Here is a 25,106-nt window from a genome sequence, read left to right on the forward strand (position 1 = left end):
CACCAACGCCCGACCCTCCTGTTCCCGTCATACGAGAGAAACAAAGCAAAGCAGCACAGAAAGATTTCTCTCGGGAGCGCGTCAGAAGGAGGGTCCGGGCGCGGGCTGGGGCCTGCCGCGGGCTTGCAGCCCCGACGGCCCGGGGAGCGCGGTCCCGCGGGTGCGCGGGCGCGGGGTAGAGCTCTACAGGCGCCCAGCCGCCCAGACCGCCGCGCAGCGACGCCACAGGCCGCGGGAGGAACTGCAGCGCGCGGCGCTCGCGGGCGGGGTGGGGCGGGGCGGGGCAGGGCGACGTCCCGGCGGCCTCCTGTGGCTCTACGGGCCGCGCATGCCCGGTGCGCTGCTCGCGGCTCTCGGCCGGGACCCACCGCGCTGTCCGGCGGCTCCCTGGGGGCCGCATAGCCGCGCGGGGGAGGCACCGGCCCCGCTAGGCGCATCCGATGGCTGGAACCGGAGCGTGATCCCTGGTGCCCACCTCCGTCCCTCAACCTCCACCAAAGATTGCCCAAGTTACTGCCTTGTTAAGTTGACAAAAGCCTCAGAGACCGGCAGTAACTTGCCCAAGGCCACACAGCCGGGGCACAAGCGAGTAATGGGGGTCCAGGATTCCACCCTGCACCTTCCACTCCCTGCGCCCCAGGACTGGGAGGATAAAGTGGATCTCCACGTGCGTGCCGTGGTGTCGCAAAGATTCAGATTCGACTTAGTGACCGCGCGCGCACGCTTGGGCAGCTTGGGCGAGGAGGCCTTTGTCCCACTTCACAGAGGAGCAAACCCAAACTACGGCTCCAAGTTACTAGACATTTTTGAAATATTTCAAAATATTCAAAAACAAGCCGCTCCCCGGGGTGGGGGTGGGGGGCGGTTCTCCCGTTTATGCACGGGCTTTTAAGTGCCTGGGATTTACGAGTCTTTGTCCTCACCCCTCCTCCCCAAACACTCGCAGGAAGTTCCTGACCTGGCTGTTAGAGACCTGGCCCTTTTCCAAGGCACAGTGGTGTCAGTACTTTCCTCTGAGACCCAGGATCCTCACTGGCAGAATCTCTTAGGGAGTCAACGGCTCCCTAAGAGAACACGGTTTGTAAGCGCCTAGGATGACCTACGTCTACACTGCGCTTCGTTCTTCCTCTAACACGTCTGTGCCCATCTCAGGATGTCTACCCACGCCTTTTCTCTATGAATAAAGCAAGCTCCTTTTTCTCTTCCTCTGCTGGATCCTACTCAGGACTGAGAGCTCAGCTTCGGAGTCCCCTTCCCTGAGCCTTTCAGATCATTCTTTCTCTCGCTTTGCACTCCATTCCACATTACCCTACCCAGCTTTATCTTCCCCCAGCTTCTGCGTGGGTGCTCAACCTCTTCAGTCCTGACTCTTTGCGATCTTATGGACTGTGTAGCCTGCCAGGCTCCTCTGTCCATGAGATTGTCCAAGAAAGAATACTGGAGTGGGTTGCCATGCCCTCCTTCAGGGGATCTTCCCCACCCTGGGATTGAACCGGAGTCTCTTATGTCTCCTGCATTGGCAGGCATGTTCTTTACCACTAGCACCACCTGGGATGCCCCCCACCCACCCCACTTCTAGCATTGCCTAATATTAATCATATATTCCATTAACTAAGATCTACAACTCCCAACAAAATGAATGCTCCCTGAAAGTAGAGCCTTATCTTGTTCCTCTGACCTCAGACCTAGCCTGCACCTGCACTAAACAGGCACTCAAGGAATGCTTGTTGAATAGATATATATAAGCTCGCAGCCCTTACACTCAATGTCTTATCTTGTTCACATGTCTTCCCTCCTCTCTCTCATATGTTAGGCAACCATATATGGGGGCTTGTATTAACTGTAACAAATAGAAATTTCTATCAGGGTTCTGGAGGTGAGCAGTCAGCAGAGCCTCCGTCCCTCTGAAATCTATAGGAGAGGACCCCCCCTTTTTTTTCCTTTTCAGCTTCTGATAGCCCTAGGCATTCCTTGGCTTCTGGCAGCATAACCCCAATCCTGGCTTGTCTTCACCTGGCCCTTTGCTCCCTAGATATCTGTGTCTTCACATGATCTTCTCTGAATCTCTTCTCCTCTTCTTTTAAAGACACCAGTCATATTGGACTGCAGCCCTGCGAATGAAGGATCTCACCTTAGCTACCTCTGTAAAGACCCTATTTCCAAAGAAGTTCGCATTCACAGGAGTGAATTCCCATTCTCATTTACTGGGCTTTAATATCTTTTGAGGGGGCATAACTCAACCTATAACAGAGGTGATCCATGGAACACTGAAAAGAAACCACTCAACTAAGCTGAAGGGCGGGGACGAAGACAGGAAGGGCAGCCGGTAAGTATAGGACATGTGCACCGGCTGACCAGCCAGCATTTCTGGGTGAACTCTCCTCCATCAGAAGACCTCTAGGGGACAACACTTCAACTTTAAGGGTTTCCACAAGAGTGGTTTCTACCCCAGCTTGACCCCTTTCTAGGTGATAAATACCCAATTTCCAGACCCTCCACAAAGCATTTTATCTTCCTGCATAATAATTGGGCTCCTGAGAAATAGAAACCTATCAGGGACTATGCTAAGCCTCGACCTGCCTTCTCTTTTTTAAAGTTGACAATTGCTTGTGACTAGGACCTCTTCTTCACTGAATTTTACAGGAGAAACTGAGGTTCAGCCAGGTTAGGGAGCAGGCTCAAGGCCATGTGTATAACCAGTTCTAACTCCAGAGAAAGCTCCAGGAAACCCAGAGGTACTCTTTGTCAGTTCCATGTGACTCAAGGGGGCCGAACTGTAATGCACGCGTGTGTGTTACACAGACATCAACAATGATTTGGGCTAAATTACAGGAAAAAATTCTCTAACACTTATAATTAACATTTTTTCCTGATTTGGCTCCTTCTGCCATCAGAGATTTCCGGATTATTGCCAGTTTGGATTCTTCAATGCTCTTCTGAAACCCAGCCCACTCTTCAGGGTGACTTCGAGCTATCTACTTCATTCTCTCTGATACGAACTGGCCATAAATGTGTTTTTCCGAGAAGAGGTTCACTAGCTTCTCAGCCCTAAGAGATAGAGGACTGGGAAGCACCCTTATCAGCAATGACTCTGGCAGCACAGAACAGGGGTTACTGTTGGTGATCCACCTCTGGTTTGCCATTCTCTCTACCAACTCTCGCTATCTCAGTGGTGGGCATTTTTGCCCGCTACTGGTCCTGTCATCCTGAACGCCACTCCTCCGTGTAGAAGAACCATCCCAGCCCTGCCGGCCGATGTCTATGCACCTGGCCTTTGACAGGAAGGTGCTGGAAACCAATCTTGCTCCATCCGGAGACTTGAAATAAACTTTTGGCTGTTTTTCCTGAAGAAACTTCGCTTCCGGGTGATGCTACTCCCCCTTCCCAATCTGTTCCTAATTAGGAGAAATTGTCTTTTGTAGAGAGCAGCATCAGAGTCAGTGATCACTAGCAAAACGGCCCCTCTTCTTTCTTTGGGGAGGTGTGGTTCTATTCGCGGTATAGCTTCCTTCTGGAAGGTCGGAAGTGCTGAGGGAGTAGCTCTTCCCCCCACACCCAAACAGTCCTGGAGTTCAAAGCAACAGGAGAAAACGCCGGCATGGCAAACTCCATCTCCAGGTCCTCCCACAATCACCGTCCCGTCTGACTCTCGAAACAACCTACATAATAAAAATGAGGCTCTGGGCTTCAGACCTTAGGAAGCATTACTACAAACAAAGCTAGTGGAGGTGATGGAATTTCAGTTGAGCTATTTCAAATCCTAAAAGATGATGCTGTGAAAGTGCTGCACTCAATATGCCAGCATATTTGGAAAATTCAGCAGTGGCCACAGGACTGGAAAAGGTCAGTTTTCATTCCAATCCCAAAGAAAGGCAATACCAAAGAATGCTCAAACTACCACACAATTGCACTCATCTCACATGCTAGCAAAGTAATGTTCAAAATTCTCCAAGCCAGGCTTCAGCAATATGTGAACTGTGAACTTCCAGATGTTAAAGCTGGTTTTAGAAAAGGCAAAGAAACCAGAGATCAAATTGCCAACATCCACTGGGTCACAGAAAAAGCAAGAGAGTTCCAGAAAAATATCTACTTCAGCTTTATTGACTATGCCAAAGCCTTTGACCCTGTGGATCACAATAAACTGTGGAAAATTCTGAAAGAGATGGGAATAACAGGCCACCTGACCTGCCTCTTGAGAAATCTGTATGCAGGTCAGGAAGCAACAGTTAGAACTGGACATGGAACAACACTGGTTCCAAATAGGAAAAGGAGTATTTCAAGGCTGTGTATTGTCAACCTGCTTATTTAACTTATATGCAGAGTACATCATGAGAAACTCTGGGCTGGATGAAGCACAAGCTGGAATCAAGACTGCCGGGAGAAATATCAATAACCTCAGATATGCAGATGACACCACCCTTATGGCAGAAAGTGAAGAACTAAAAACCCTTGATGAAAGTGAAAGAGGAGAGTGAAAAAGTTGGCTTAAAGCTTAACATTCAGAAAACTAAGATGATGGCATCTGGTCCCATCACTTCATGGCAAATAGATGGGGAAACATTGGAAACAGTGATTGACTTCATTTGGGGGGGGGGCCTCTAAAATTACTGCAGATGGTGACTGCAGCCATGAAATTACAAGACACTTACTCCTTGGAAGGAAGGTTGTGACCAACCTAGACAGCATATTAAAAAGCAGACACATTACTTTGCAAACAAAGGCCCCGCTCAGCAAGGCTATGGTTTTTCCAGTAGTCATGTATGAATGTGAGAATTGGACTATAAAGAAAGCTGAGTGCCCAAGAATTGATGCTTTTGAACTGTGGTGTTGGAAAAGACTCTTAAGAGTCCCTTGGACTGCAAGGAGATCCAACCAGTCCATCCTAAAGGAGATCAGTCCTGGGTGTTCATTGGAAGGACTGATGCCGAAGCTGAAACTCCAATACTTTGGCCACCTGATGCGAAGAGCTGACTCATTTGAAAAGACTCTGATGCTCGGAAAGATTGAGGGCAGGAGGAGAAGGGGATGACAGAGGACGAGATGGTTGGATGGCATCACCAACTTGATGGACATGAGTTTGGGTAGACTCCAGGAGTTAGTGATGGACAGGGAGGCCTGGCGTGCTGCAGTCCATGGGGTCGCAAAGAGTTGGACACGACAGAGCGACTGAGCTGAAACTGAAACTGGGCTTCAGGTCTGACGTTCCCCATCTTTGGAAAAGAAAATATTGAGACTCCGAGAGGTCCAGGGACTTCTTCGCCCAAGGTCCCACGGCGAGGATGCAAAGAAGTTTCAAGAATCGGGATTCGAACCTGGGTCTTTTAAGCCCAGTTCCTTCACGGCGGCTTTCAATAGAGAGAGACACAGAGAGAATTTGGAAGGCTGAAGACCGGAGCTCCTTTGCTGCTCCTGGACTTGAAGCTCCACGAGGGCAGGGAGCAAAGGCCTTCTTCCTCTGGGCCCACGATCGCTCGGCTTGGGTCAACGATATAGAAGCACGACCGGTTCTCCTTTGGCGGGGGCGAGCGGCTCTCGGGGCCAGCGTGATATCGCACCGCAGCTGATGTAGAGGCTCCGCATGCGAGCGCTGAGCTCAGGAGCCCCGGGGGGTGCTCGGCAAGGATCTGAGAGCCGGCGGGGGAGGGCGCAGCCTTAGGGACCTCGGGCGCCGGGCGCGCTCCGGACGGGCCTCCAGCCGCACTGCGCACGCGCGGCGTCGCCGGGCTCCGCCCCCCGAGTAGGGACCTACAGCGGGCGTGGCGGCGGCGGCGGCGGCCTGGCGCTGGCGGTGTAGACAACCCCCCTTCTCCGCGGGACCCAGACCAGCCGGCCCGGTGAGTGACTGAGCCGGTGGAGGGGCGAGGGTGCCGGGTCCCGCGTGTGCGGGGCAGGCGGGCGGGTCCAAGGGTGCGGTGAGGGGCCGCGCGGGGTGCAGAGGCCGGACGAGGCCGTGCCGGGCGCGGGCTGCCGGGGCCGGGAGGTGCGGGGGCTTGGCCTCCGCGTGCCCGGGGCTGCCCGGCCGGGCGTCTGTGGCCGGAGGCCCCGGGGCAGACGCGAGGCGGCCGCGGGCTCGGACTGGACGCGGAGGAGGAGGAGGGGGCGGCGGCCTGGACGGGAAAGGGGGGTCTCCCGCCGGGCTGGACCGGGTGTGGGAGGAGGGGCGCGGGGCTGGGATTGGGGGGAAGGGGACGCGGAGCCAGGGATCGCGGACCCCCGGGGGTGGCGGTGGATCTGCGCGCCCGACGCCCCCGCGCTAGTCAGCCTTTGTGCCGTTGCGATCCCGCACGCTCGCCCCCGAGAGCGCCGGGTCGCGACCCTCGACTGCGGCGGCGGCGGCGGCTGCGGCTGCGGCGTCCCCGCTTGCGGGGCGCCGGGCCCGGCCTTCTCCGCCCGCCCCCAAGCGTTTTAAATGATGCATTTCTCCTGGGAGAGCTCCTACCGGTCGGCTCCGAGCAGGAAGTGTCGTCAGGAGGGCCATTTTTAAAGCCTCCTGCGAGCCTCGGAGGTCCGCGTTGACGTGGTCCGGTCTCCGTGGCCAGAAGGACGCCCCCCCCACCCGCGCGCCGCTCCCCCCTGCTGGAAGGGGGCGCGGTGTTACCCGTCTGCGCCCCCAGCGCCTGCCGTTCCCCGCAGCCGCGCCGCGCGACGTGGACTCGCCCTGGATAACGCGAACCGTCGGTGTGCGCGTGCCAACAATAAACTGGAAAACCCGACTTGGCATTGTCTTTCCTTGGGAGTTTGGGGGCACGTGCCCAGGGTCGGGCTTGTCCATGGAGGGCCTCTGTGCTGGAAAGGGGCGTAAGGGGACGGTAGATGACGGTTGGTCTCCTTCTATAAATGCTGACGTCACTCTTTGGGGGACCTTACCCCAGTCCCAGATGCTTTTGTATCTTATTGCCTTGGGGACGGTCTTTGGGCAGTTTAAAGCCAAAGAGACCATGTAGGGTGCAAAAGAACGAAAATGCCCGAATCGGAAAGGGAAAGAAGCCAAAGGAGAGAATGAAGAAAACACTTAAGTTCCTCTGTGTACGTTGGTTATTCAGTGCATCCCGTGAAAATACCCATGATTTTTAAAAACTGGGATAGTGAACAGCTTATTAACCTAAGGTAGGAAAATGAAAAGTGAACTAAGTACTAAGCACTGTGTTCTGATTAAAAACAAACGTCTACACGCCTAAACTGTGGTGTTAGATCCCTGAAACATTACCCCCTTAAGCTTAGAATTGAAGCCACAAGAGTGAGACAAAACCGTGGTCTCCAGGAGCAGGCAGCCCTTTCCTATGGAAGAGCAGAGAGGATAGGAATGTGTTCCTTTATCTCTGAGTCAGGTATGCAAAGTTCATTCCAATCCCTGACTGGTTCCCAGCTGGAGATACTGGCCCAGCAAATGGTAGTTTAAAAAACCAGTATCCCAATATAGTCTGTTTAGGTAGAATACAAATGTTTGACTTTTAAAATTGTATCAATGTTATCCTTAACCTAGGATGCGTTTTCAAAAGCTTATTTTTTAATCTTGGATCTAATATAGCCTTGAAAAATAATACTTTTGTGCATATTTAGTTTTGTTGGGCTGCTAAACATTTATTGCAAGGTGCTTCTTGGAAACAGACAAAGGAGGTCATTATTTATTGGGCCTCCTCCTTCGTGAGTTATGCCAAACTAATGTAGATTTTTACAAGTCTAGTAATAGCGATTTAAAAATACACATAGGTCTACTGATCTATTCACTTGAAAGTGAGGAGATCTGGGCCAGTTTATGAGAAAGAAGAACAAAGAACATTGTTACTGTCGCCAGGAAGGCTGACATTTTTTTCATTCATCGACTCCTCCATTCAGCCAATACACATTTGAGTGCCTTGTGTGACCAAGCCTGTGGTAAACAGGGTCCCCACCAGTGAAGCTTTCTCAGTCTCGATTGTTCTCAAGCAGCCTGGCACAGATGGCATTTTCTTTGTTCACGTATTCAGACTCAGCCAACTGCAGTCCCCAGAATGCATCCTGGGGATGAAAGTGGCTGGAGACCATCAGATCCAGACATTCTTATCCTAGGGTGGGGAGTGGGGAGGCATCAGAATGACCTGGGAAGAATGTGAGCCTTGTGCCCGAGCCTACCCCCAGAGAAGCGCAGTCTGAGTCATTCTTCCACCTGAGTCCTGGGAAGCCTTTTCCCCTTTTAAGCTCCCTTGCTGGAGAAGCGCTTTGGGGGCTCAGTCCCCTTTTTCTCTACAAGCAAGGAGGACATGGAGAAACCAAGGCTACACAGACCCAGGACTTAAACCCCAGTGTCTGGCTTCTGTTGCAGGGCCTTTGTACGGTGCCTCACTGCCTCCCAGGGTTAGCATAGAGGCCTGTGTCAGAGCCTGAGGTTGAGACCAGATGGGACTCAGTGCCTGGGAAGAGCCCATGGGACTCGGCATGCTTTTGACTCACTCAGCCGCTCGATGGCTCCAGGCAGGAAGTAAGAATGGTGCCCAACTGTGACTGCTGTTCTCAGCCTCCCTGAGCAGGGTAGCAGAAGGAATTTAGGTTAGACGCCAGCTGACTGACTCCATGACCTGGGAAAAGCCAGTTTCTCCGGAACTTACAAGAAGCAGGTAATTGGAGGGGGCACTTTGAGGAGTACTGGAGGTAATGCATGAATCTGCCTCCATACCCCACCCTCCGCTTCCACCTGACTTGGGCCGCAGTGCCCAGCATTGGTAACACAGCCAGCCACGGAGAGCTTCGGCATCAGATCACTAGTGTGACATTTACCACCTCCCTGAAACACCTGTTTACTTTGCTGCATCCTCCGTCCACAGTTTCTTAAAGACAGCAGGCTGGGCAGGGGTCCAGTAAATAGTCCTGACTCATGCCCATTGTGCTCACGCCGTGCCAGGCACGTTTCAGTTTCCAAGAGTCTGCAGACGGGTTACTGTCATTACACACTCCACAGGGCATCTGTGATGATGTTTCCAAAGTCAAAAGTCTAATAAGCAAGGGTCTATCAGAGTCTGCCTTCCGGTGTCATTACAGTTAAGGCAGCGGCCTTGCCTCACCTCCAGGCGCCCAGGGATGAATTGGTCTGTGAAAGGTCGCACAGGAGCGTTGAGATACGACACTTGCTCCGCTGCAGCTGTAATGTCCGGTGAGGGTTCTCAACCTTGACTGCACGTTAGAACCACCTGGCAGGCTTTTAAAACACCCTGAGCCTTCCCCCCCCCCACACAGGGGGGCCCAGGCATCATTGTTTTTAAAGCTCCCCAGGTAAATTTGCTATGTAGGAGAGTGACTACACATCACAGAAACCTCGTTAAAGAAGTGTAGCATCCCAGACATTCTGACAGGTTGACTACCCTGATGCAGCCAAGGTTAAGAATCAGTGGGAGGTAATTTTTGTTTGTTTAATTATACTTTTTTATTTAACTCTTACTCCATTTCTTCTACAAAACTTTGACTTTGAGGCAAAAAAATGGAGGGAAGTACAAAGATGTATTTGTCCTTCATTTTTATCACCTTTAGAGACCTGAAGTCACTAGGAATGTTTAATAAGTAGTACTACCTTGTGTTTGAAAGTGAAAGTAGCTCAATCATGTCCAACTCTTTGTGACACCATGGACAACACAGTCCATGGAATTCCCCAGGCCAGAATACTGGAGTGGGTAGCCTTTCTCTTCTCCAGGGGATCTTCCCAACCCAGGGATCGAACTCAGGTCTCCTGCATTGCAGGCAGATTCTTTATACCAGCTGAGCCTCAAGGGAAGCTACCTTTCTTAAAATGCTAGCAAGAGCATAGTTGCCTCTTAAGTTTTTTTTTTTTTTTACATGTATAGAACCCTAAGTTTTGATACTAGTCATATTCTTTGTTTAGAAATGTTATCTCTTAAATTGTTCAAAAAGAATAACTTCTTTTGTTCTCTGATGCTGTCTCAGTTCACATACTCTGCAGTGTCAAGTCTTCCTCTAAGGAACTCTTTTGTGGACTGGAGAGTGGGGGAGAAGAGCCTTGCCTCCAGCCAGAAACCTTTTATCTCGTTAGGCTTATTTGTTAAACTACGAATCTGCTCCTCTGTGATGGCTGGAATCTTCTACACTTGAAAGAATCTTTCTTAACCAGAAATATGTTGGCTTATTTCTTGACAAAACCTGTAGTTTGCCAAACATAAGGCTACCTGCTCACTGCATACACCATTTCCTCAGGTCAGTCATGTCAATTAGTGTATAACTCCCATTTTACAAGTGAGGAAACTCAGGCCAAGAGAGGTTAATGAGTCCAGAATGACACAGCTCCAAGTCAAAACCTAGGTTTTAAACCTTGCTCCTGGTAACCCATGAAGATTGATCTTCCAACTCTCGTGCACTTTCTTTTCACCTGGAAAGCTGAGGAATTGGAACACAGGCTCTCTTGCCCAACCTTCTTGCCTCATTCTGCGTGCCCCAAGTGATACACTTGCATTCAGAAGGAAGTCTAAGATCCCAGAGGTGTACATTTGTCAGCAACATTTAGAAGTCTTTCTTGCCATCAAGGTGGCCATCAGTTCTGTCATTTCAAGTGAAAGTAGATGAGCACAAAGAAAATACTTCATTGATGTTTTCCATTGTGTAGATCTATTTACCATTCAGTTCAATTCTGATTCTTTGTCTGAAAAACTTCTTGCTGAGTGAGAACATTGTTTCTCCTTGAATACTGACTTACTGGGGAGGTGTTGGCAGTTTACACACCTAATGTTGGACTGTTACCCTTATCAGGTATCACTCATTTACATACTAATGATCACTTAGGGGTAGAATGTTTTAAATTTTTGATTATTGAAAAAATAAATAAATTTTTGGTTATTGAGACACGTTACTTAGACTAGCCTATGCTCTCTATGGCTTAATAGACAAAATGAAAGGATTCCTGTCTTCGAAAAGCTTTCTCATTTGCTTCTCTGTCCAAGAAAGGATGCAGTCAGCCAGCTAAAATTGACTGAGTTTGGTGGGCATCTCATGAACACAAGATGTATGTGATAATCTGTGTAGCATATGTATGATTTAATTGCCTAGCAACTGTTTTTTTTTTTTTTTTAATTTTGCTCATTAACATCTAGTGTGGGAACACATTCATTTGCTACAGGGATAATGCACAATTTAGCAGAACTTGGAAAGGAAAAAGTCAGTCAGTACACTGGATTATATGTAAACCTAAGTTGTAGTGAGCACTCTTGTAGATAAAGCATCTTTTCCTTGGCAACTATAAGCACCTGTTGGCCTGTTTGCCACTAAGTCAAGGAGGATGGCTTGACCCCAGAGGTGAATTCCCTTTTAGACAGTACAACCTAGCAACTGTAATTAAAATTATAAAGTGAGATTCACTGTGTACTCCAGAAAACGCCAGGTAACAAAGAAGTATGTGTTTTAGCTCCTTGGACTACTTATGTGATAGGCACCATTTCTTCTTTTGTTTTCTTCATAAAATAAGGGAAAATAATATTTTTAGCAGTTGTGTGTGAGTAACTTAGAACCTGAGTGCTTATAGTCACACTGCCCCATTCAGTCCTCACGACAGCCCTGAGATACAGTAGTAATTGTTCCGCCGCTCAGTCACGCCCAGCTCTTTGTGGCCCCATGGACTGTGGGGCACGGCAGGCTTCCCTGTCCTTCACCATCTCCCAGAGCTTGCTCAAACTCCTGTCCATCGAGTCGGTGATGCCATCCAGCCATCTCACCCTCTGTCATCCCCTTCTCCTCCCGCCTTCAGTCTTTTCCAGCATCAGGGCCTTTTCTGAGTCAGCTCTTGACATCAGGTGGCCAAAGTATTGGAGTTTCAGCTTCAGCATCAGACCTTCCAATGAATATTTCAGTAGGTACTGCTACTGTCTGTTTTATAGTTGGACAGTTTGCTTCAGGTCAGGCCTGGAAAGCAATGGGATAGTCTTGGAAACCCTATGATCTGATTCCAGAATCTGCTGCCTTAAACATTGTTATCCTGCTTTCTGTTCTTCTATTGACACTTGACATGTCCAGTATTTAGAAATCAGATGCTTCCTTTTTAATAAAAACTTAGACGCCCTTCATAAGTTTTATAGCCCTCAATGTCACTGGACTGGTTTCTAACAAACTCAACGTTTTTCTCCATCTGTCCCTCCAAATGTTTAAGTCACCAGGTCAAGTGAGCTCAAAGTCAGAATGAAAACCTGGCAGTGGTGGATGCTGCTAGGCTTTTTCCCGGGAAAAGGCAAGACTCAGTCTAGTGGAAGCATGTTTGTCACACATTGTGTGCCTCCTCTTTGTCCATGGAAGTCATCTTTCTCTGATGCTGGAGGTAATCGTGCATTATAAAGCACACTTTTCACCATTTAAAAACGGGCAGCTTAACATTAACTTTTATTTACCATGTCCGAAGTTAATAATACTAAGTATCTTCTGTGTTTTTGAGAGCCTTTCTAAATGAACTTTAAAAAAGTATGTCTCTAGTCCTAGGAGATCCAAGGCAGAGATGTTGTAAAGGGTACTGTGAGTTTGGAAGGTAGGTGATCCCTGAGACTGATGTTACTCATAATTGGTTAGTGGCCTCTCAGCATCTGGCCCACACATGGCTCTGACACCGACAGTTGTTTTGTGTAATTCTTGGTCATCAGTTCACTGGGGAGTAATCTGCCAGAGGGCCCAGGTTCACAGGTGGCTGTACCTGAGTGTGAACAAGGTAGAGAAAGGGGCGTGGAGGGAGCAAGGTCCCGGGGACCCATTTCAGGTGTGCTTGGCACAGCGTCAGTGTCCAAGTGTAAATGCCAACATCAGAGCCATCTCCTTCTTCCACTGTGTCCATTTACCTCTGTCTTGGATGCTACGTCTGAGATCTTTTTTCACCCATGACTAGCTGCACGTTATGATGGCCAAAGAGAACTTTGTTTTGAAGAAGCTGGACATCTTTGTCACCTGGATGGAGGGAAGTACCAAGGTAGAAACTGTATAGTTTTGAGACTGGCTTAGAGGCCAAGAAGGTACTTTGCAGCAGGTGACATCATTGGGTCATGCATGGCCTAGCACCTTGACTCCCCCATTAAACTCTATTTTCTAATCACAGCTCATGCTTCGAATTGGCACTTGCTTCTGTGGATTCCTTATTCAAAATAGCTGCTGGCATGGCCTTGCAGAAGCACCTCCAGGAGGCGCCTGTGCTGCAGAGGCACTGAGCAGGCGTGGTTGGTTCTCTAGACTTTCTGCCAGTGGGATGTTCTCCACTTTTCGCTAAGGTCTTTATCACCCAGTCCAAGTCTCCAGTCCGGGGGGAATGACACCTCCACCTTTTCAAAAGGATTTGGAAAGGAAATGGCAAAACTGCCTATTTTGTTTGTTCTTTAAAGAGTTGGTAAGCAGGTTATACCAGGCAAGCAAGTTACTTTGTCCCACGTCCCCTCCTTTCCCTCCCTCCCTCCCTCTCTTTCTTATCTCTCCTATTCCTTTCCCTGCTCTCCTTCCTCTCTCTGTTTCTTGCTCACTCAAGATTATGAGGCTGGTATGCACATCTTGTAAACAGAATTGAGACAGGACGAGAGAGGGAAGGGGCAGATAAATGACTGGTCTATCAGGGATTCGGTGGTTTGTAGCTCCAAGGTCAGGATCTAAGAAAGTTACAGGGATGCTGGTTTCAGTTTTATTGAAGGGTAAATTCTGGACAGTGAAACTGCCCAAAGAGGGAAGGAGTCTGGTGTCTGGCAGTTACTAGAGCTTCAACTGCATGACCAGCTGGCAAAGATGGTTTAAAAGATTGAATTGTTGCTGGAAGTCTCAGCCATTGATTTCTGATAGTGCCTTTTCGTCAGAATTACATGAGTGACCACGGGCACCTCTTCCCCATCTCTCTCCCACTGAAGTTTAGATTGGTGAGCTTTGGGGTGAAGCCGAGTATCTCTCTTTGCTATGATTCTGTGGCTCCTCCAGCTTCAGGAACCACTGGGTCAGATCCCCTTTTCAGCCTCTGCATTCCTCAGACCAGTGGTTTTCTTAGGCTCTGCCTGCAGCCATTGCTTCCTCTGTGTTAGTAGGATGGAAATGCCAACTGAACATGTGGGCGATAGTAGCATTCTTAGATGATCAAACGTGTATGACTTCAGCCTTTCAGACTTATTTTGTGTGGCCCTTGGCTTGTGAGCAGGATCCCAGAGGGAAAGGGCTAATTCCCATTCATGTTTCTGCCCATCTGAACAGACACTGAGGCCTTGTGTGACTCTTGACACTTGGGGAAGCACTTGAAAAGTACATACGCGTTATCTTGTATTCTTTAGTGCTTTAGTCCTCATGCTCCTCTGTGGAGGAAGCTGGGTAAGTGTCTGTAATTCTGATTGCCAGATGATGAAAAAAAAATACTGATGCGAGAAAGGTTGAAAGTGTTTTGTTTTTTTTTAAGATCATAAAAGGAAGGCTTTCCACAGATCCTGAACTAAAATGGTTTTTGCTTCGCTGCTAGTTCTGTGTATGCTGAAAAAAGAATGTGTGGTGAAAGAAAACTATTTTTATGTGAGAATCACTGCATTGCACGCGTTGTGGTACTGGCTCCAGACAACAGGAGTGCAGTCCCGCTGCCTCCCTCTCCCCGTCTCCCTGCTGCCTTCGTTTCGCCCTCCCAGACCCGGGTCCCTGCAGCAACTGGAGGCAGTGGCTGGAATAAAGGTCAGGTCATGTCGTGTTGCAGCTCTGGGCTCTCCCCAGGTCTCCCTTACGTGCGGGAGAAGCCATGTCCTCACGATGCCGCACTGTCGGTCTTCCCTGGACCCGTCTCCCCTTCCCCTGACCAAATCTGCCCCCCTCGCCTAGCACCCCCTTTCTTGTCCACTGACCCCCAGCCTCCTTGCTGTCGCTCAGGTGCTCCAGGCCCACTTCCCACAGACCTTCGCCCTCCCTCTGCCTGAAGCGCCCTCCGCCCCAGTGTCGGCTTATCCTCAGGCCCCTCCTGACTGTCCACACCCCCACACCCCAGCCCTGCGGCCTCGTCCCCTACTCACGCCCAGTCCCCCTGGCCTGGTTTCATGGTATGTTTTCCCCAATCACTGGCCACCTTCTGCCCAATAAAGAAACACTTGTTTTCTCCCCTCTCTGCACTCTCATGAGGGGAGGGGTGAATTTATTTCTCACCACTGCCCTGTAGGGGCTGGAGCAGTGCCTGGCACCTGATAGATGCTCAGTAAGATGCGAAGCGGGTATTTGTCTGCCTTGTGTTGTCAGAATGTTGTTGGCTTCCTAGCACTTGTTCAAGCAGATGGGGTGCATGAGAGAGCGCTGGGATCCATGCTCGTGACTCCATGTACATAGAAACAAATGGACCCTGGAGCTGGTGTCCTGGTTCTACCACTTACCTGTGTTTAGAAGCTAAAGTGACAGAAGGTATTAGGGAGGTTGATACAAAATTACACTTGTGAAATTGCTAGATGCTCTCCATGACACTTAAAAGTAACTCACTCAGCAAAGGCCATCCTGAGTGACTGCCATGATTATTACCCTGCTAAAGTGATGCGTTTTAGAGGGTAGAGTTTGAAAATATTTTCAGTTGAGGCTTGTTATTTGCCAGTTCTATTGTACTACGTACTGTGTGTACCAGGGCTTCCCCGGTGGCTCAGCTGGTAAAGAATCCGCCTACAATGTGGGAGACCTGGGTTCCATCCCTGGGTTGGGAAGATGCCCTGGAGAAGGGAACGGCTACCCACTCCAGTATTCTAGCCTGGAGAATCCCATGGACTGTATAGGGTAGCAAAGAGTCGGACACGACTGAGCGACTTTGACTTCACTTCTTTGTACTATGTGTTACTATCAACATGTGCACCAAGATAATAGGTGAAGATTTAGCATAAAATTCCCAAGGTCATTGAAGTAGAGGGTAAGTCTGGAAACATGTTAGCTAAGCTAAACATTAAGTTCATGCATTAATCATGCTTTATGATTTATTTTCCCCTTAGTGTTGCCTGGAATATCAGAGAATTGGAAGCAGTCACGTTTGAGGATCCTGGCCTGCTTTATGAAGAAAGATAATTAAGTATGCTCCTAGGTACGCTGCCACAAAGTGTACCAAAGATGCTTCCTAAGGATTTTATTGTATGAAGTCTTCCTGGATTTCAGCGGGCTTTTTAGAAATGCAGATGAAGAGATGAAGGACATTGGACAGCAGCTCTGTAGCACACAAGTTGGTGACGGACGCAATGCCTTGACCATGTCACCCAAACAGCCTAATGCTCATCGAGGGACTCGACCAGATAGACCAGACACTCAGACTCTTCTGTATCAAGGCTCCGAGGCAGAGGCTGCCGCCATGACTGTTGCTACGTGTGTAAAGTGCAAGAGTGTGCACGAGGTCCCACTTCAGGATCTGAAAAAGGGCACTGCACAGAGCCAGAAGGAGGACAAATACGTTTGCTTCAAATGCAGCCTTGGCGCGGCCGCTCCCCATTTCCACTTTGTGAACAACAGTCGCAGTGCTACTCAAGTAGGAAATAAACCAGAAGCCGTCTCAAGTTCTGTCAATCACAAGTTTAAGGTAAGGAACTTCAAGCCAGGCAAATACTATTGTGACAAATGTCGATTTTCCACAAAGGACCCCCTGCAGTACAAAAAGCACACACTTCAGCACGAAGAGATTAAGTTCGTCTGCTCCCACTGCGGCTGCATTTCCTACACGAAAGGGGAGTTTCAGAGGCACCTGGTGAAGCACACAGGCGTTTTCCCTTACCGATGTGAGTACTGTGACTATGGTGCTATCAGAAACGACTACATCGTCAAACACAGGAGGAGAGTCCACGAGAAGGCAGGGGCCAAACGGCTGCCCAAAGCCGCTGCCAGGCTGGAGCCAAAAAGGATCAGCGCCTCCAAGCAAAACCCAGAGCTTTCAAAAGCTTCCAGTCCCAGGACCACATTTCAAAATAAGTTGTCAGATCAGCTCTCAAGGTTTTCCCTCCACGCAAGTAAAGACAGGACACACAGCATCACATTGTTACCTGAATCCAAAGAGTACCAGAAAGACGTGGTGTGCATCCCACACAAAGGGGCCCTGTCAGAGCCCACTGAGCTCAGCCTGCTGGGGAACAGAAGTGTGGAGGTGGAGGTCTTGTCCCCCTCGAAAGAGCCCGTGCAGCCGGGGATGCCGTTAACGGTGGTGGCGCCAGCCGAGCTCGTCGTCCCCGCCAACTGTCTAGCCCAGCTGATGGACGTGAAGGTTGTCAACGGAACGCAGCAGCTCGTGCTCAGACTGTTTCCCCTGGAAGAAACCAACTGCCTCGACGCCAGTGGAGGCGATGGAGGTAGTTCTGAACGTGGGTCTAAAGAGAGGGGTGCAAGCGAGCAGGAAAAAATGGCTTCCGCAGAGCCCATGCAGTCCCTCGCGATCGAAGGGAATATCGGAAAACTTGGAGGCATCAGTAGTCTACAGTCATCAGTTCAGAAGCAACTTAAAAATGTGAAATGGGTGAGGTCTTACGATTTTTTCATGCCAAGTTCTGGCCGTCACAGCAGCGGAGAATCCCTGCTCAACCCGGGGAGAGTTGAGAGTTTGCAGAGAAAAGGTTACCCGTATCCCCATAGAGCTGCTCTGCCTTCCATTGCCTTCAAAGGCCATTCTCCATTATCTCTAGTGAAAAACAGTGTTTTACGTGGTCTTGGAACTTCATCGAACTCTTTTCCATATAAAACTGCCCTTTCTTTTACTGAAGACAGAAGAAACTTACCCAGTGACTCGCAGCAGTTATTTCCCGTGTCTGCACCGCCTGCAGCCATTTCCTTCTCTGGAGAAACGGACTCACTGCCCCTATGTCAGAATGATGTGGGCTCTAGGAATGAGATCAGCCTTCCTGCAAAAACAGTTGCCCCTCCCAGGAAGCTGCAAGACAGCCAGACACAGGAGCATAAGGCAGTTTCAAACACAGGCCAGGCTTCCTCTCAACACAGAAGTGAGTATTTACACATCAACATAATGGGAGAAGACAGAGTCAGAGCCCAGCAGTCTGGGGATAAACCACTGGAATTAAAGAATCCCGACCAGACTAATGACTCCTTCGATGGCCCGGTCATCTCCTCAGTCTTTTCTCTGAGCTCTGGATCTGAAAACGTCCCTGAGGGCGTCAGGTGGAATAGTTCAACATCCAAAATAAAGTCAATTGAACTCTTGCGCAGAAAGATAGCCCAGTTAATCGAATCCTGTGGCAAGCCTTCATCTCTGGCTGCAAACGGCGCCCATCGACATCCTGTAGGGAAGGCGTCTAAGGTCACTTCAAAAGCCACGCCTGAATGCATCCAGGAAATTAACGTGTCCTTCAGCAGTGCTGGCTGTTCCACGGGCATGCTCCCCAGACCTCAGGACGCTGGTGGCGTCAGTGGGCAGCTCGGGCACCAGCAGGCGTATCCAAAGCTTGTCGAAGGCAGCAGCGGGAAAACCGAAAGCAGAGTGACCAAGAAGCCACATGTGGCTACTCCAGTGTTGATCCCCAAGGGGGCCGTGTTGAGGGTTCTTAATTCCTCTGAGGATTCCCACATTATAGAGGCGACCTGCGAAGCACCTGTCAATATCCCATGCAGTGAGACACAGTTAATAAAGCCCATTCCGCTCTGCCCAATGAAACGGACAGACCCGGACGTACAGTTTTTGACTAGTGAAAGTGGACCCATAGATATGTCCCCAAATCATGATCTGTCTTTTCGGCCTAAATCACGAAAAGAGAGTGCCCACTGCAGCACTGTGCCCAAAAAACCCGGACCCCTGCATGGCCCGCAAGGAAGCAGTGAAATGAGCAAGCAAGCGAAACTGTTCCCCAGAAGTCTTCCCATCAGTAAAGGTAAACCCAGACAAATCAGCTCATCTAAGAAGAAAAGCAAAATCCAGACTGACCCCAGCCGCTGTTTCAGGGATCCTTCCATCTTTCAGGTTGCAAGACAGCTTCGACTGATTGCAGCTAAACCAGACCAGTTGATCAAATGCCCCCGTCGGAACCAGCCCGTCATTGTGTTAAACCATCCTGACGTCGACTCACCGGAGGTGTCCAACGTGATGAAGGTAATCAACAAGTACAAAGGCAACGTCCTCAAGGTGGTGTTGTCAGAGAGGACTAGGTGTCAGTTAGGCATGAGGCGGCACCACGTCCGACTGACCTACCAGAACGCGGAGGAAGCCAATCAGATCAAAAGGCAAATGATGCTGAAAATGAAACTGAAGAAGGTTCATAAAAACAACTACCAGGTGGTGGATTCCTTGCCTGATGACTCATCGCAGTGTATATTTAAGTGCTGGTTTTGTGGGCGGCTCTACGAGGACCAGGAAGAGTGGATGAGTCACGGCCAGCGGCATTTGATAGAAGCAACCAGAGACTGGGATGTTCTTTCTTCCAAGGGCAAATAAGTGAAAAGCCGGTCTCGGAAGCGCGGTGTTTTTGCTCCCTTTCAGTTGGTCCTGGTTTGGGTGGTTTGGTTTTGTGTCCCTCCCTGACTCAGCGGGGGAAATAGAGGCTGCAGGGATGGGAGGGCAGGCCAGTCTTGCGATCCTCCCAGGAATGCAGGGAGCCACGCGCCTGAGCCCAAGCCAGGTGCCTGGACCTCAGAAGGGTCTGTGTCCCTGAAGGAGTGTGCACAGATTCACCTACACGCATTTGTTCGGGGAGAAGGGAAACTCGGAACAGATTTTAGTGGGATCTGAGATTTCTCTTCAGTCGGCAGCCTTTTTCTGAGTAGATAACAAATCTTTTCTTATCCATTCAAAGGGGCAAGTTTAGAACGTTGGACACATGCTCTTTATATAACAAAATGCTACTGAAGAATTAAACCCAGGTCTTGGTGTGCACATCCCTTGTTTTTTTTTTTTTTCCTTTTTGCGTTAACTTATCTCCTGAATACTTGGTACATAATGGAGATTACATTTTCTACTTCGTTATCTTAAATTTGGTTATAAGAAAGTGGCGTTCTTTTAAATCCCTCACCCACTCTGCAGTGTTGCTGAGTATTCACTGTAGCACAGAGAGATTGTGCTTTTGTTGACCCCTTTAAAGAATGATTCCAAAGTTTGGCCTGAGTTTGCAACAACAGCAGATGTTAGGGGAAGAATAAAAGATTTTCAAGCTTTTGCTTTCTTTTTCAAGTACCTTGATTTATGATGGTGGGGGAGGGAATGTGCCTTTTTTGGAAGAAGAAAAAGAAAACATCTGAAGTTGTCTCCCGTTTGCCCTTATCACTCTCCTGAGAGTCGGCTGAGTAATCCATGTCCGTTGTGAATGAACAGGCTCCGTTGAACCTGGATGACGTTTGGGGAGACAAGTCGAGGTAGGATTGGAAAGCAAGTTGGGGCTTTAGTGAGACTGAGTTTTGGTTTGGGAGCTCCCCACAAACCAGGGCTGGGGGCTGCACGCTCTGTCTTCCTCCACCACCCGTGGGTCAGATGCTGCCCCCCTGCCGGCCAGGTCGTATTCTGCCCTCCCTTGGTGGGTTTTCTGAACAGGCCCTCTTGTGGAATAGACCGCTTCCCCACTCACCTGTCCACTCCTTACGATTTTTCCTTCCTGAAAACACTGTGAACAGGCAGGAATCTGCAAAATGGAAACCTCCCCACTGTCTTTATTCAGGCTCCAGGAACACCGTACCCTATTTTCATCGATGGTAATTTCTAACTGATCTCAGCTGCAATCAGGCCTTCCCTGCTGCTCACCCCGCCTGGGAGGCGGCTCCACAAACACTCCAGCTCCCCCCACCAGCAGAAGGCAGGGCTGGTGCTGGTCTCCGCAGCCCGCCCTCTGTACCACTGTGGCTGCATGGGCAGGTGGATGGCTTGGCAAGCACAGATCAGCCTGGGTTGTGTTCCTCACATGCCCCCCACCGCCCCCAGCCAGCCGCGAGCCGGCCATAATGCAGAGCACAAGTGCAAGGCAGCCCCAGGGCGCACGTTTTCCTTCCTTGTGGACTCCTCCCTTGGAGAACCGGGGGCGGTTATATCTGAAAAGGGCATGAGCAGGCTTCTTGTTGGCTTGTCAGTTGAAGGCTTCCTGATCCATTTCCATGTGGGGAAGTCTTAGGTTATCCTCTGATACATTTGATTGTTAATACTTTGTAGTTGGTTCTCATTACAGATAAATTGACGTGGCTTGTGTGTAGTTTAATACATAATCATTATGTTGGTTTATTGGTTAGTTTTTATTGAAATTTGAAACTTGGGTTTTTTTATATGTGTATATACTTGTGTACACATATATTTTTTACCATATGAAGACTCGGTAGCTAATTTTCTGATTTCCTATTTTATAATGGAGTTATGTGGGCTGGAAAAATACAAAGCATTTTATATTCTAGAAATAATTTATTTTGGGAGTACATTTTTATAATGGTCTGATCTCGTTTTTAGAAAATGGAAGCACAGTAAGTGATGGGTCTGATTTCCATGAACAAATGGGTGTAGAAACCCCTGTGAATCGTTTCAGTACAGTATCTAGTCCTTGTGCATTTCTAGTTGGTGCTCTTTGGGAAATGGGTCGTGTGTACCACTTCACTACATAAAGGAGAGCAATCTTAAAGTTTTATCCACAGAAGACTTATTACCCCCCAACCCCCTAGCATGAAAGAAGGCTCTTAAGAGTTGAGGGGAGAAGAAAAGGCTGTGACTTTTTTTTTCCCCCTCCTTCTATACCTCACTGCTTGGTAGCATCTTTCCTGAAAGGCTATACCTTGACCTTCCAGGAAAGATGACCTTGAATCAGGTCAGAGTGTTAAGTGTCAACATGAAGTATTCACACTTGGCAGCATCAGCTGTTTTTCAAGTATTACCTAAAAGTCAACTTATGTACTTGTACAGAGCAAAATTTTGTGAGTAGAACATGTAGCTAGGCTTCTTGAGATTTTCAGTACCTTTTAAGGAATTGAGAGAGCTTCCTGGAAGTCATAAAAAAATGAGAAAGCAAAACATGTCTGTCTTCCTTATATAAAGAACCTTAGAAAATAGTGTGTTAACATGTAGCTTAATGTCATGAAACGAACAAAATTGGAGAAGGTAGAGGCAGAGCTGTGTTGAGTATTTGTCAGCTTTCTTACCTTAATTTTGAAGGATCTCTACTCACTAAATGTTATTCATAGTTCTTAATACAAAAGTCATTAACTTATTTTTTAACGTAGACTTTCTTACTTTGGGGGATCGGGAATGAGACGATCTTCTTATATTTATGATATGACAGTGAAAAAAAAATTTTTTTAACATACCCAGAGGCTATTTTACTCAAATTTTTATTCCCAGTCCAAAACACTTTGTGAGTCCCTCTTATGGGCCAAGAGCTGTTGGTTGAACTAAACTGAACACAATGTATTAACCCTCCAAAGTTCCATCCCTCTTTTTTTTTTTTAGGACATAATGATATAAGCCACTCCAGAAAACGAAGACGTGATGCTGCTCAGCCTTTGGGATATTTTTTGAATCTGTCAGTGTCCGATTGAGCAGAAAACAAAACATCACATAACATGTTGTAAGCATTATTATATGTCCTGCATTAACAGTCTGTGTCTCTGCTGCTCTGACTTTGAAACACGTTATGTATATAGATAGAGACGTTGGCGTAACTTTTGTTAAATAAAACAACTGTAAAATTCTCTCCGTCCTTTCATTTCACATGTTCTGAGAATTGGCTATTACACAGCCGTCCTGTGATACATTTCTGAACCACATAAAAGCATCAGTCTACACAACACAGGTGCTTTGAATTCCATGAAAGTGTATTTTAAATTCCATGTGCTGCTTGCTGGTTAACCAGGCATGACCTGAAATGAGGTCAGGTGACATTTTTGTTTGCTTTGACTTACCCTCACAAGAGATGCTGGTTTGAGCAGCAGCAGCAATTTTGGTAGCATGGTCCTCTCATCAGAGAAGGTGTCTGGGACCTGCCCTCCATGTGCGGCCTCAACTAGGAGTGAGGCTCAGGTGGGAGTGTCCCCAAGTAGTCAGGGAGCCTTGGGGGGCCAGGTGTGTGGGTGACAACCTCTAGCCAAATGTACGTGATTGTTTATATCTGATTTCTCTACATTCTTGGAAAGTATGAGGGTATTTGGTGAGGGGGCTTCATTCCCTCATCTTATTCCCAGTACCCAAGGAGTCGAAAAGAGAAGAGATTTAGACTTGAGTTGAATATTGGCAAATCCTGAGGAAAATACAGGAGGTAGGAGTTGCTGAAGTTCATCAGTTTGGCTTATTACCTTGAGTTGAGTCATCCTCCAACCGTGTAGATCTAATTAGTTACCACCTTCAGTTATTTGGGCTTCCTAGGTGGCTCAGTGGTAAAGGATCTCCCTGCCAATACAAGAGACACAAGAGACTCAGATTCCATCCCTGGGTCGGGAAGATCTCCTGGCATAGGAAATGGCTACCCACTCCAGTGTTCTTGGCTGGAGAATTCCATGTGCGGAGGAGCCTGCCAGGCTACAGTCCACAGGATCACAGAGTCAAGACACAACCAAGCCCATTTGACTGGTTATCTAGAGGAGTAGAGATCAGATAAGGCAGCTGAAGCCCAAAGGGAATTTGTATAGCCCTGGACTTCAGGCTATGATGTCACTAGGATGGGAGATGGTAGCCAAGACAGACAAAGGCCAATAGTTGGGAAACGGCCCTCACTAATCTACGTATTATAGTTAAAAAAAAAAAAAGTTAATAACACCTGTTCATCAGGTTCACATGCCAGTGAGTGAAGTAGTGGACGGGACCTTGGGGCAGGAAGCCCCGAGGTACCCTTCCTTGCATCTGTGAATCTCTCCACCTTACCGTATGTAGAGCGTTATGTTGCCACAGGTGTCTGCGTAAATTGCCCTCCTGAGGTTCCAGCACATGGCAGACATACTCTTTAAGGTATCACATTTGGAAGTAGTCGAATATGAGCAGTGCTGTCCAAATACAATACGTATACATATTCTTGACTACCTAGTAGCCACACTTAAGACAGTAAAAAGAGCAGATGAGAAAATGTTTTGCCTCAATACATTCAAAATGTGATTTAGCCATATTTCAGCATAAAACCTCAGAGAAGGCAATGGCACCCCACTCCAGTACTCTTGCCTGGAAAATCCCATGGATGGAGGAGCCTGGTAGGCTGCAGTCCATGAGGTCGCTAAGAGTCGGACACAACTGAAGTGACTTAGTAGTAGCAGCAACATAAAACCTATTGAGATATTTTCTGTGTGTAAACACAAAGGGTGTGTGTATATATAATACATATGTATACTTTAAATGAGGTTTCAGAAGTCTGGTATATTTTAAGCTTAAAGCATGTTTCACTTCTGATGCTAAATTTTTAGTTGTGATGTCGTCCTATCAAAATATATGTGTGTTTAGTGGAAAGATTGTGCTGCTTCAGTTAAAAAATTCAGTTCTCTATTGACCCTAGCCGCGTTCCAAGTGTTCATTACCCGTAAGTGTCTAGTGTTTTATTATATTGAATAGGATAGGACAAAGGAAAAGGACTCTATTGTAAATATTAGCTTACTGGTCTGGATTTCTTGATGGGAAGGGTCGAATTTCATTTATCTGTGTGTGTCTCTAAATCTAGGCCAGGTGAGGCTAGCTTTTACTCACATTTAGGGAATGGCGCTTCTGTTCCAGGTTCTGTTTTAATACTCAGCAAACAGTTCAATTTCTAGATCTGCCTTAAAAGGTCGCACATGCGATTTTTGGAGGTGCTTTATTTTGCAAGCATAGTTGGTCAACCAAACAGATGTTTAGCGCTCACTCACACTGTATTCACAGTCGGTCAGGGACCCAGCCTGCTGGAGGGGCCGCTGGTCTCTGCACCATCTGAACCACCTGGGCCCCTCCGTTACCGGGGCAGGGACAGAACAGGAGCGGAAGGTCTTGCATGGGTGGGAAACAATATACAGCACTTCCACTCACAGCCCGCTGCCCAGAAGTGGTCGCACGACCTTCCAAAGGGGCTTCGAGAGAATAGCCCTACAGCCCTGGACCATAGGCTGAGAGCTGGGGGCATGCAGATAGCAGCTGCTGGTGGAGAAAGCAACCTGCCAATCTGACAATTGTGCAATGGTAACAGTCCGCTAAGAGTCGGTGAAGGTATGGAGAAACGGAAACCTCAGCACACTGTTTGGCAATATCTAAACTTGAAGGGGCAATATATTGCTTTGTCTGCCTTTCCCAGATCCCT

The 25,106-nt window shown here is 48.4% G+C and overlaps 1 protein-coding gene across 2 annotated transcripts; it reads left to right on the top strand.

Moving 5' to 3' along the window:
- The first annotated feature begins 5,706 nt into the window (after positions 1-5,706).
- On the top strand, positions 5,707-22,551 carry ZNF518B (zinc finger protein 518B). 2 transcript variants are annotated; one of them, XR_006341738.1, is made up of 3 exons: positions 5,707-5,834; positions 15,912-20,247; positions 22,310-22,551. XR_006341738.1 is itself a non-coding variant. In XM_043906184.1 (2 exons), the coding sequence occupies exon 2, from the start codon at positions 16,100-16,102 to the stop codon at positions 19,331-19,333; it is 3,234 nt and encodes a 1,077-aa protein (XP_043762119.1). In that variant the 5' UTR covers positions 5,707-5,834; positions 15,912-16,099; the 3' UTR covers positions 19,334-22,551. The 2 variants fall into 2 exon arrangements, 1 of the variants encoding a protein (XP_043762119.1); XM_043906184.1 differs by having other exon boundaries at positions 15,912-22,551.
- Positions 22,552-25,106: the final 2,555 nt, after the last annotated feature.

The sequence above is a fragment of the Cervus elaphus genome, chromosome 6, assembly GCF_910594005.1.
Source record: "Cervus elaphus chromosome 6, mCerEla1.1, whole genome shotgun sequence".
In the NCBI taxonomy this organism is placed as follows: Eukaryota; Metazoa; Chordata; class Mammalia; order Artiodactyla; family Cervidae; genus Cervus; species Cervus elaphus.

Bases quoted from the DNA above. Each gene is read 5' to 3' on its own strand.
- ZNF518B (XM_043906184.1), top strand. From the start codon at position 16,100: ATGAAGGACATTGGACAGCAGCTCTGTAGCACACAAGTTGGTGACGGA.